Raw genomic sequence first — 13,713 nt, forward strand, 5'->3', positions numbered from 1 at the left:
TTTCAAGTGGTCTGCAGATACCAATAGGCTGATGGTTCTGCAGGAATCGGAGCAGCAGATGTGCCCTGCATTATGTTTTGCTATTCCCTTTATGAATTGATATGTCACCCCGTGGGTTTATAGCTAGTTAATTTTGTAATGACATCACTATTTCTATACTTGTAATGGTTCTCACAGGATTTAATTTCTCAAATAACAGAACTCTCAATCCTGGAATTGCTATGTGAAAGCAATATATAATAAACAGATTTGTTTACGTGATACAGTTCCATTTCCCACCAAATGCCTTTGTTGATAGCTTTTAGGTAGTGCTGGTATGCAGGTGAAGTCTTCCAAAGACTGCAGATTTACAACATGGCCTCAGTTCGGGGCTCTAGGCTTAACATCTGTGCATCTCTCTACAGGATCGTTACCCTCTAACAAGTATCACTCAGTTACTGGAAGGAATAAGGATAAGAAGGGAATAAGGGATAGAAATAATGGGGATTTCCATTGACTCTGCTGTGGCTCCTAGGTACTGCCTGTGTCAGATGCAGTGCTCAGTGGTGGTGTAACATCCCTACTTGCACGTCACCCAAACAAAAGCATAACACAGAGGCAATTGCATTCCATTTGCCACTGACTGTGTCTGGCTTTTGACTTTAATCTTAAAGGAAGCCAAGTTCTTTCTCCCTCAAATACTACTGCAGAGGTTGTTGGAGCCCAAAGGTATTGCAGGCCCTTGGGCAGCACCTCCAGTAACAGCTGTGGGCTGCACAGAGCAGGCAGCAGGATACCACTTTCTCCCCCAGTGTATTCAGTACTGTTAAAGAATGTCTTTCTTCTTGTTTTTAAATACAAGCAAAGAAAAGTGACGCTGTAACAGTGCTTTTTTTTTTTCTTTTTTACAATTTAAAGGACTGTTGGTATTTCCTTCATAAAACCAGCTTTTTTTAGTGATCTAAAAACTGACTGGAAAAAAACATTACCGGTTGTAAAAGGTTCCAGTTAAATATGTTATGATACCTTGAAACATACCTGAAAACTTTTAGCTTTGAGAACTAAAAGCGACATATGCATATATTTACCCCTACTTGCTTCTGCAGGGGGGGTTGGACTAGATCTCCAAAGGTCCCTTCCAACCCCTACCATTCTATGATATCTCAGAAATTATATTCACACATTTCTGCAAATATCAGAATACATCTTCAGTAAAAGCCAGCTTTTTAAAAGCATCTAAGTTCTAAATTTAAATTTAATGAATGAACACTAACTGCACTTACATGCCCTTACTGATCCAGCTGAAAGATCAAGGCTTTACTTTCTAACAAGCAACTAGGTAATTTTTGCACACATGCAGAAAAGTATGATCTCCATTTGTAACTTCAGGAATAGTCTCCACAGCCCTCACAGAGGCTGGTCACCCATCCTAGAGATAGACTGAGATCCCAGCGAGGTAAAAGGATGAGGGAAAGTATTTTTGAGTGGATTTTGGGGTTTGGGTTGTTGGTTTGTTTTTTTTTTTTATGTTCCATCTTTATTTCGTGCAGGACAGATTTCTCTTTAAAAGTGAGTATGAGCCTTAGTGCAAGTCTAAGATTTCAATGCTGAGCTTAAATCTAATGAGACTGACCTTCAGTACTGAAAAACAGCAAAATGTGGAGGTTCACACCTCTTGCTTCCATACATTATCTGACTTCCACCTAAACTGAAGCTCTAAGCAAGTGTGTCGTGTAACAGCAGACGGCACAGCGAGCACACAATCATTTCAGACCACTCTGAAAGGGAAGAGCATTTACCACAGACATCACAAGACCTCCAGGCTCACCTCTCATACTCTGCTCTGGGCTCCCAAGGAATGTTGAACCAAACTCTTCTATCACCTGAACTCAGTGTTTCTTCCCCAAAAGCTCCCAGCCAAGACTTTCAGCCCCTCTCCCAGACACTTTCAACTGTGGGATGAATATCATGCTCAAAATCTTTGCTCTTCTAGCGTAACTAAACTACTTATACCAGTGAAGCTCATTTGTGCAGGCAGCTGGACTTCCTCAGGGACTTTCCTTAGAAACAGGGACCACTATAAACATACGGGTCTAAGCCAAGGGCACATTGCCTTGGTCCAGACTTCTCCAACATGAAGGCATGGCCATACAGATTTTTCAGTGCATCTCTAGTGCTTCCTCTCCTTCAAAACATGAACTCCCAGCCAAAACACATGCCCTGCTGCCCACATGCTTTCCCCTGCTGAGGCTATAAAAGAATGAACACACAAATATGGCAGATGTTGGGCATGTCCCTCAGTGCGCAACTTCAGGGTGCTCAGATACAGCACTCGGGAGCTCAGCAGCCTAACCCCAATGAGACCCACTGTATTTAAGATACAAGCACTTTCTAAAAATGCATTATCTAGACAAAACAGTAGAGTATCTTAGGGATGCAGGTTCTAGTTTTCCGAATATTTCTGACATTTCCTCTGAGCGCATGCTGTGTTTTGAAAGGAAAGGAGTTTTCTGTTGCTTAAAGCCAGTCCTTCCTGTTTGTTAGTTTATCCCAAATTCAGGTTTGCACGTGAATAAAACTGTTGCTTTAAGTCTGATTTCAAACATGTGGTAAAGGAGAATCTAACAATTTTATGAGATATAGTTACTTTTGTAGAGGGTGAGTTTGCCCCGGGGAATTTTCTCTGACTAGATTTATCACAAGTTTTTTGAACCAGATAATTTTGTTTGATAGCACATCTGGCAGCATCATAAAATCTTGACATCCCAAGCTATTACACAGGAATTACTTTTGTAAATCATTTATGAATATTACTGATGTAGGCCTATTCTGGGCAGTAAGAAAGGAAACAGAGTGCTGAAGGACAAAGGAAGGGAAAAAAAGATTCCCTACCCTTTTGGGGCTCATCAGATAGGATGGGTATTTATCATTTTAAATGGGAAACATGCTGTCATTGATACAGCTGGAAAGTCCACATAACATAACTTGTTCCTTGTATTCTCTAAATAAGCAAAAGTGGAAGATATTCTAGCTGAGGAAAAACATAAATCAGTCTGTCTTGAAAAAAAAATTGCCCTATCCAAATCTTAAAGTGCTGTGTATTGCTAAAAGTATAATAAACACAAAGTAACTACCCAAGAAGAGCAAAGGAGGAAAGTCTTACCAAAGCCAGTACTGAGGAAAATAAAAAGCACATTTTCGCTAATAAAGTTATTTACAAAAAACCCATTCCTTTTGAACACGGCAACATGACTACATGGAAACTCCACATAATTAAAATAACATGATTAGGTTTTCTTAAAACTGTAGCTGCTAAACATATGCCTTCAGACAGAAGCATGGCAAAATAAAAGCTTATATTCACTTCTAATACCAAGAACTATCACACAATTAACAATTTTGGAAAACTGTACCTATTGATTTGGATTGAAAATACATCAGACATTAAGAAAACACTGGGTGCTACTACTCTACCCTCAAAGTCTGACATCATGTTCCTAAAAACTGTGTGTTTCATTTGCAATGGATGAATCAAGATGAAACACAACATCACTGAGCAGAGGGGACCAGGAGGACCCAGCAGCAGTGGACTGGAACCAACCCTTCACTCTTCATTCCCAATGTCTCCAACACTGAGAGCTACTGGGTGTTGTTGGGCCTCAGTAAAGGAAAAGGTCGTTTGCAATACTCTGCAGAAACACATTTCCAGTCTTAGGTAAGAAATGCTGGGGAATTTCCTTGCTTTGGGGCCCAGAAAGGGGAAAGGAACAATTTGCTGACAGCTTCTATTAGGCTTCCAAACACCAGGCTCCTTTAGACTGCAGCAGGTCTACAAGGGATGCACAGAGCCATTCTGAAGCACGTGCCAGAATTACGCCATGCACTCCCCCTGCCAGAGTAGACAATTTCTCCATTCGGCTTCCTCCCAAGAAGCAAATTCCTCTCTCTACACACCCAGAACTGATTTCTTGCAGATGAGCATGCTGCCCGCTAAAATCCGAAGTGGATTGCATCCACAGGGTTCTGAGGATTCACCTTGGCAGGCCAGAGCTGTGGCAAGAGCCACCAGCTGTGCTGAGCTGAGAGGTGCTCTTGATTTTTTTTTTTTTGGAAAGTGGCAATAATAATTGAAAAAAAGTCTAATATGAAAAAATAACTGTTTTTAAAAAATACATTCTGATTAGCTACAATCCTAAACTGAAAATACAACATTTTGTTAATCGAAGCATGGATGCTTTCAAGCTGAACAAAGAGCCCAACCAGGAAAAAATCCAAAATGTAAACAAAAGGAAGAAATGAAAAGAAATGGTGGTTTCCATGGTCATGAAATATATTTGCAGGGCATCGCCTGGACATTGCTCCTCAGACTTGCCAGCATGAGACAACAGTGGTTGTAGCTAAGATATCCGGTATTCAGATTCTGCTTATCCCCCCCTTTCTTAATAAGAACACGTGTTCTGTCTTTTCAATAAAGATGTTTAACACATGCACTGAAATGGTACATTAAAAGTCTTTAAGAGTCATCTGCTAATCGCACACGCGTGTAAATGACTGTAGCAAGCCTTCCTAGGGAGACAAAATTAGAAAAAAAGGAAGACAGTCATAATAAAATTAGGAGGCATGAAAAAGCTCAACACATAATCAAGTAAGGTTTATTCCTTTTTTTTTTCCCAATTCAATACAACTATATTATTATTTTAGAGTCCATTACAGATAGCACTTGCCTTAGTAACTACGTTGAGGGAAGAAAATCCATCATGTATTAACCACACTCCAACCTCCAACAGAAATATTCCACGTTTTGTGAACTAAAGTGAGATGTGGGAGTCCTTGACCTTCTAAGTAATTAAGGGAAACAGAGACATTCTTGTTTTTATTAGAGAGACACTAAACTATTTGAAAATAATTTGAATAGCTGGAGAATTAGTGTATTTGCCTGTTCATGAGTAGCGCATATAGTTTAGAGTTCTCTTGGGGGCAACACATCGTAATGAATATCTGCTATTCATATTTAATGCAATCTGCCAAAGAGTGCTTTTGGGAGGACTTTCTGTGTCAATATAATGATTAACAACAGAACTGGAAAAGTAAATGAATTCCTGCAGCGGGTGTGGCTGGCAAAAATATCTTGCAGTACTATACCAGTAACACTGGGTTCAACTGTATTCTTTTAATGATACCTGTGGAAAATCCATTGGGGGGCAGGGGGGGAACACACAAAACCAAACCAAATCAAACCCCAACCAATCTTTACGTTGGAATTCAGGTTGTAAATAAGTAGCAGTAATAGAAGCAAAAATAATTCCAGTAGAAAATGCTTAAAACACCAATCTGAAAAGCTTGAGATGCAATACTGACTATTAAATACAGTAATTAGCATTTACATAGCACTACCCAGAAGTAATGCCATAGTTCCTTGTTTACCTCTTCCAATTCCTCAGATGATCTTACTTTCCATACCTTTTCTCATACTTAAAGATTTCCATAAAACAGAAAATAAAGCCCTTTATTCTTTACAATGCACTTTTAAAACATCACAGACTGAAAAGTATGGAAAAGTTTGACTAAAATACAATGAATGACCTTAGTACAGATTTTTCTCCTTAACATCACAACAGCCCTCTAAATAACATATTCACATATTTTATTTTTATCTTAGCTATCTGGATGAAGCAATCTTACTAAGTTTATATCAATTCCGTGACATTCTTCTATCAGGCTCACCGTTCCCCTCTGCCTCCGTATCGTGGTATATCTACTCCTCCTTTGCAGAAAATTAAGGCAGAATATCAAGGATACAAAGGCTCACTTTGTCAGTCTAAGGACCAAAAATGTGTCAGGGACTATAGGTAAAATTTGGAGTTATATGTAGTTGTGGGCTACACATGTCATGCCATTCATGAAGGATGTTCAAGCAGAAAGGGACTAACTGCTCACCATGATTTTACTATTTAGTGGCTCCCACAGTGGTTATTGTCCAAATCCTACTTTAATTTCATCTAGGATATACTCAGGAATCACTTTCATCACAGCATTAGTTGTTTTTTCTCTCTGTGCCACTGGCTCACACCAGCCAGCTTTGTTACGTAGTGTTCTTCACCCATGTTAAACTAATTCAGTAAAATTCATTCTGGTCAAGTAACATCACAGAAACAAGTCTTACAAAGATGCTCCACCAATAAGCAGCACAGTTTCATCTTCCCCATGCTGAGATTCGCCTGTGAAACCACAACATTGCTACATGGTTCCATCAGCTGTAAAATACAGACAGTACCTTCATCACCAGTTTTCAACTTGGTGGATATACTATGATGATCTGCGTGGCTTTTACAGATCTTCCTTCTCAAGTTTGAGATGGTGCTTCAGTCAGAGTTGGGGTTTTTTTTGTAGTTTGAGGGTTTTTTTAATATTAATTTTTGTAATTAGTCTTTTTCTAGAAATTTAAAGTTGCAGTTATATCTGTAACAGATGCTTTATAAAAGAAGGTAAACTTCTTAAGCTGGTGTTCTTACATTGTGATGGTTGCCTTACTGGTCTCTCACAACAGCACTACCAGCATTAAGTTTTCTGATGGCAAGGTGAGCCCCTTTCTTCCAGGGCTAATGAAAGGCAATGCCACCTAGATAGCAGAATTGCCTGTGCGTGCCTGCGTGATCACCACCCATCTGAACCTAAGATGCTTTTATTTTAATAAAATGGCACGTAACAATATTTATTTCCTCTCCAAGTATTTCACTAACGTTTTGAGATGTACCTGTTGTGAACATGTCAGACTGCAGCACTTCTCTTAAGCTGCTGCTTAACACAGATGCTCCCAGTTCAGCACAGGGCTGAACCCTGTTGGTCTGGGACAGGCTGGCACACGAACCAAACGGCACATAAATGCCTCTAGTTCCATCTTCCCTCATCATTTCTAAATGAACTAAGCAATACCCTCCTGAAACAATCTTGGCTTGCTTTTTCTTTTTTTAATGTAGAAGCAATTCCTCATTCTTAATGAAAGTGGGGAAGTCTGCATGCCACCTGATCTAAGGAGTCTTTTGTGCTGTATGGGCTAATACAGTGGCAGGTAAATCAAATGGACTTTCTAAAAGTAATGATCTTGACCGTGCTCTCGTTTGCTGCTAATGCATAGTTCATGTATGCATAAAAGTGGTATTTTTTCATCTTCTGACCTCTTCAGCACTGTGACCAGCTCTCTAATTATTAAGTATTTTGTACTATGTATCTCAGTATAAAAACAGAAGCCAAGTCACAGGTCACAAAGGCAACACCATTATTAACATCAAGGAAACTAAATCACTCTATCCTGAACATTTATTGTAAGCCCCTTGTGCTCACAAAATTCATATGTTTAAAATATTGTTGTCTGTTTAACAAGACTGGAGACACCTACCCCAACTGCAGATTAGGATAACTTTATATCAAGTTGCATTAAGTTATCTGCCACCATGGAAAGTCTAAGACCAACACAGAACAAAACAGAACTACTATGATTTGAAGACTGAACAAAAGCTGTTGAACTAAATGTTTTATAGAGAGATCTTTATAGTACTCCAGTTAGGTAAAATAATTTCTATTGGATGTTGCATGAATGGAAAGCATATGAAAGATACATCGTACAATAGCTTCAAGTATGTGAAAAGCAGCGGTTTGGCCAAACTTACTTCTTCAGGTCTTTGCAAGCAAGATCTATATTCTTCCACCACCCAGAGTAAGTTCTAACTTCAACAGGGGCCATCAGTCATACCAGTCTCAGCCCCTGGGTGGCTTCATTGTAAAAAAAACCCACAGAAATGAAAAAAAATTTAAAAATTCACAGTGAAAAACAAAAACCTGAAACACAGCCCAAATCTCAACCTGCTTCCTTCTAAGAACTGATCTCCTGAACTAGTGATACTAACCTCAGGCTCTAGAATCAGAAGCCTACAGGTTTTTAAACTGTTGCCACCAAAGATAAGAAAACAGAGCAGTAGTACAAACCAGAAGACTCATCCTGCAGAGGACATGAAAATAAATTCTCATTCAAGTCATCTTCCCATCTTGCCAATTTTAGCTGGTATTTTCAAACACTACTGCCCTGACCTCTGCATAACAGCTGCCAGCCTTTCATCGTCTGTCAAGGCAAGCCAGTGCTGCAAAGCACCTTGACAAAAAACTGTCCTGAAAATGCTGGGACTATGACATAAAAACACAAACCCAAAGATTCAGAAGTTGCCACTTATTTTGTGTATTGAGAGATATTCATACTTGTAAGTAATTTTTTGGAAGGCTGAACATTGATGTTATCATTAATAATCCATAGTCTTAATTCCACTGGAAGAACTCATCGAAAAGAAAAACTCCGCATATCTGATCATATACATTTGATATTTACCAATGTGTGCCTCTGAAGAAATTAGCTAATAATCAGTTAACTGCATGTGGAACTCAGCCATAGACTCAAGGGCTCATTTTGAAGTCATACGCAGCTCACAGCTACTAGCTATCCACTGGACTGCTCTTCACGAGCAGCCCAGGAAGAAAGCAGTTACTTATGGAAGAAAATTAAAGCAGTATTAATTCTTGCACAACTTAAGAGAATTCTGTACTGAGGAATCATCACTCTCCATGAATCCGCAACAGCCACCACAGGATAATGCACGATATGCCAAAATCCATAGCAGGTGTTATCACCCCTGGCTTCCACAGCTCTGTTATGTCATGTAACTGCATGGTTATTTTTACAAACCCAAGATTAAATTAAAATGTATTTCAAAATAAATGCATGCTTTTTGCTCAAAGTAAAATATATCACAGATGAATGACAGCAATTACTATTAAAATAACTTCAGAACTAACATGATTAGTCTTTCTTAGAAAAAACTGGTCAATAAAAGTTATTAATACCAAACACTTACTTGCAGGTGATGGGGTGCTGCATCCACTTGTTGGTGGGTGACTCTGGAGTCCATGGAGGGAAGGCAGTGACAGCCCACCGATGACTGGAGGAAAAAGTAATGGATATGGTGCTGCTGGATAGTGAGTCATATGTCCATTCACGGCTGGTACTGGACATGTGCGGCTACTGGTTGTCATGTTAACAATTCACAGTGTGTAAATATTATGTTGCATCACTCCTGGCCAACAAATATATATCTCAACTTGTGAATGAGGGTGGCTGTCAGGCCTGCAGGTACAGCTTGAGCTGGACTGCGTGATGATGAAAAGGTAATTCACTTGATCAGGTCCATTCTCTATTTCATCTCAGCTTCTTACTATTCTCTTTCCCAGGACATCCTTGCCCTGCAGATTGTGGGCAGACAGTATTTTTTCTCTGGGTGCAGTTCAATCACTTATGCAAATATTTTTCAGGGAGGACAGTTGCTCTCTACAGATGCATATTGGTACAGTCTGTGGGAAGAAGAAAACAACATATTGATCATAATATGCATATTTTTAATAAGTACACAGAAAAATATTGTATCCTTTTGCCACACTTGTTAAGTGATTGCTTGTTTACCAGTGTCCTACAAGACTAGATTGTTTGTTACCTGAGGGTAAAATTCTCATGGTACTTAAGCTAAAAGCAGAACACCCACAATCTTGCTTTGGTAACTGCCAGTTTACTGATAAAAAAACCCAAATCAATCCAACAACTTCTGAAAAATTTCCACACGGGTGAAAGCTTTCAGTTTCCCCATAGAAGCTACAGAATGGCTGACACTAAGTTTGCTCCAATGCCATGGCTCAGACAGGGCACGGTGGAACTGCGTTTGAGGATGAGACTAACTGGTTTATCGATGATTGTTCTCACAAAAGACAGTTTATCTTGTCATTTGAGAGATATCTCAGTGATCACTCTCCTTTAATTTTTCTTTTCCTAGGGGAAATATCACCAAATAAACAAGCACCTGTTATTTCATACACTGTGTGAGTGACATGATGGCAATACACTGTTTCCATGCTCTGCTAGGGAACTCTCTTGCTCTCATGACCAGCATCTTCAAAGGCATCCAGAGCTACACACACCTTCCTCAGTCACCCAAGTGGCTGGTGCCTACCAAGGAGTCTTCATTTCCTATCTCTCTACCAAAAGCCTCAGGCTCAGAACAGGGCACTTTGTGTGCTCTTCACAGCAGTGAAATTTGCTTCTACCATAGCTGTTTAGGTCTATGTACAGCAAATGGTTGATCTTCTCAGAAACAACACTAGTAAGCCCTAATGGCGTCTTAAGAGCTACTGGGAAGGCTGCAACCACTTAATATTGCAAATACTATTCCTGCAGTTATTTGTGTAGTGCTCCAGATCAAAGCCAGTGAGCACTCCAGTTGGCTCCTGAGCATCACCCTGGCATGAGGAGTTACCCATCTACTCCAGCATAAGTTGGAGCCACAGAGCAAATTCAAAAAACTGTCAAAAACCAAGGCAGTCTAGGGCTGCCTAATGGCAGGTTTTTTTTCCCCCCAAGACAATGTGCTATGCCTTTGCATCCATTACTGTTAGAGATCAGTAACAATATGCCCCTCTATATAGCATTTGTATTCCAAATTCTTTGAAATTATAGCCTGAAACCAAAGTCAAGAAGATTTTTTGGGTAGGAAAATAAAGTCAGCAGTGAAATGACTTGTCAAGGTCACAAAGAAAACCAATGCCAGAGGAGGGAAATGACAATGGAACGTTGACCATCACTACTGCTACTCAGTCTACCAGATGTCAGTAAGAATTCAAATGATCAAGGAAAAAAAAAAAAGAAAAGAATAAAGGAAAACCACCTCAACCAGGAATGTATATGTTTGCCAGCCGGAGAGCACCAGAGTGTTTCTGCTCTATGTGGAATACCGGCAAAGGTTACCAGCTGTGCATGTTTTCGGACAGCAAATTCTGCTGAGTGCAGCTTGCTTGGGGATAACAGAAATGTACCTTGTAAGTACTTGATAACTGTGTAAATTATGCACAAAATACCTTTAATGCTACTGGAGACAGACATATGCAGAAATGAGACTGTAACACAGAGGGTACAGAAAGCTAACTTACAGCTGTCGGCCACTCCAAGCTTAAGGACCACTTGCCTGGAGACTGGTGAAACCAGGCAGATCTTCTGAGGAAGCCTCAACTGCCAAACTACATTGACTCATGAACTACACAAGATGAAGTGCACCATCTCAGGTGACTGTTTTACCTGACTAAGAGACAGAGATAGGTATCAAAAGGAATATGCAGAGAACTAAAGCAATTCCACATGAGCTGGCAAAAACACCACACTTCAAAATACTTGCAAAAAAAAATCTGTCAACCTCCAAACAGGGGAGGCAGGTTGATGAAAACCAGCCCCAGAAATCTATACATTAAATGGATCCCACAGCAAGGTCACCTATTTGTGAATTATGTAGGGCTTTGAAAATAAAGTTTGTCTTATAAAATTATCTAATACCTTCAATTATGTTTCTATTAGCCAGAAAATTCAAAGTTCATCATAAATTATAAAAATTCACAGAACCACAATATTGCATATATTTGTATATTTAAGTGACAAGTATTCAGAAAAGAAGCAACTTCTTCATGATAGAGAGGAAAAAAGGGCACTCTGGGAAACTCACTTCCCCACCACTCTAGGAATGTGTTTTGGGATAGACCTGGTGATGACAAAACACAGCAGAATTACAGCTTCTCAATATGCAAATCCATATGAAATACCCAACAGTGAAAAAAAAAAGATTATGATCCTATATTTCTGCATGCTTATAGTTTCATCTGAAGTGTAATTACATACTGACTGAAATTACTACCAGAAAGCAAGTTTCTCTTGACTTACTAAAAACCTACCCTCTTTTCACTCCTCATGGCAGGAAATTTTCTGCAGCTAGCTGTGCCAGAGATAAGCGTTCAGAATTTGTTCCTTTCCAAACTTCTTAAAAATCTTTTTCTATTGTGATGGTTTAACCCGGGATGGGTGCCAAGTGCCCACCAAAGCTGTTCTATCACTTCCACCCCTGAATTGGACAGGGGAGAGAGAAATACAACAAAAGGCTCTCAGGCCAAGATAAGGGCAGGGAGATCACTCAGAAGTATGTATCACAGGCAAAACAGTTTGGGGAGAATTGGTCCATGGGCTGCAAGTGGGTCTCTGCTCCACCATGGCATCCATGTCTACAGGGGCAGGGCCTGCCTCAGCATGGGCTGCAGGGGAGTCTCTGTACCAGCATCTGGAGCACCTCTTCTCCCTTCCTCTCCACTGACCTTGGTGTCTGCAGAGATGTTCTCACATTCTCATTCCCTTCTTCTGCTGTGTTTTTCACATATACACAATAAATTCTTGCCGTTCTTGAATATGTTAATCCCAGAGGCTTTACCTCCATCGCTAATTCGCTGGGCCTTGGTCAGCAGCAGGTCCATCTCAGAGATGATTGGCACTGGTTCCATCAGATAACAGTGGAAGCTTCTAGCAGCTTTTCACAGAAGCCACTCATATATCCCTCCCCCCCCAAAAAAATGGCTACACAAACCCACTATATCTATAAATAAGATAGAGGGAAGACAATGTAAAAGGTATAATACTCTAAACAGCGTATCATTTCATTTCAAGTAGCGTCCCTCAGGAACAACAAGATGTTATAAATGTTTGCATGGCTGAAAATCTATTTGACGATCAGGGAAGAGATTGTAAGCAGACAACTACGTTCCAGTAGCTTCAGCTTCTTCTAAAGAAGCAAACATCACTTGTGTTTTGCAGTTACCAGAGGACTTTAAGTCATCAGCTCTGCTAATAGAGATTACAGACTCATCACCTCCACCACTGCAGAGCAGGTAACATCACAAAATAAAAACTTCTGCAGTATGGGAAACCCAAAGATCAGTTGCCCTCATTCATGCCAATTCCATAGCACTGAAAACAGCTCCTAACATAAGACTTCACTTCTGTCACCAGAATGACACATTCGTGCCCCTCAACTCTCTGACGAAGATTCCAGCATTGGACATCAGCCACAAACACATAAGCTGCAGATGGCTGAAGACGAAAACATTTATTTTGCTCAGCTAAACCTGCACTACAGCATAAAACACTGTTAAGATACTGTCTGGGTACCAGCTTTGAGAATTAGACTCTCCTTTGTTGTCATTTGATATGGTAAACACACCACAGCTGAAGGAGCATGTTCTCTCTGGACTGTGACACTTTCCTGGAAGCAAGTCCCATCCTTTTCATACCACGTGGACCTTGAATGTACTCTCCTCAGGCTTAAACCTGCATTCCGTTGAGGAGGGAGCTAACAAGCTTGTCTTAAATGGGACAGAAAGAACCACCTACCACTGCTCAGGAATAAGCCAAAATCACTACAGAGTAACCTTGGCGGTGGCTGAACACCCATTCATGTGAGGCAACAGTTTGGATTTCTCCCCTACACATGAGGGAAAATTTGTAGAAAGTGGCTGCCATCAAGGTACTTCAAAGGATCCAACCAGTATATGACAAAAATTCTCATCCATTAGACGTGTCCCTAGCGACTGTTCATTAAGTACAGGGCCCTTAGTATGAAAAGTATGGAAAAGGATCATACAGAAAAGTTTCTTTGAAGGCTCACCAAGAGATGATCACATTGTGCACTACACTGCATTGAACAGCAGCCAATGACTCTTCTTTGACAGAACATATGCCTCTTTTTTTTGGCTTTTACAAGCCTTTTATTGACTCGACTTCAGTGATAAAGCAGATGGCCACAGGGGAAGGAGACTACAGTAGCTCTAGCATAGAGT

At 40.2% G+C, this 13,713-nt stretch overlaps 1 protein-coding gene across 2 annotated transcripts in view; it reads right to left on the reverse strand.

Annotated features, from left to right (window-relative positions):
• RARB (retinoic acid receptor beta) overlaps positions 1 to 13,713 on the reverse strand; it is a 325,201-nt gene that overhangs the window by 179,913 nt on the left and 131,575 nt on the right. For both annotated transcript variants that reach the window (XM_061997204.1, XM_061997205.1), the window contains exon 3: positions 8,880 to 9,372. In XM_061997204.1, the coding sequence (XP_061853188.1) occupies positions 8,880 to 9,057 (178 nt within the window). In that variant the 5' untranslated portion in view covers positions 9,058 to 9,372. The remainder of the gene's footprint in view (positions 1 to 8,879; positions 9,373 to 13,713) is intronic.

Source organism: Colius striatus, chromosome 5, assembly GCF_028858725.1.
Source record: "Colius striatus isolate bColStr4 chromosome 5, bColStr4.1.hap1, whole genome shotgun sequence".
Lineage (NCBI taxonomy): Eukaryota > Metazoa > Chordata > Aves > Coliiformes > Coliidae > Colius > Colius striatus.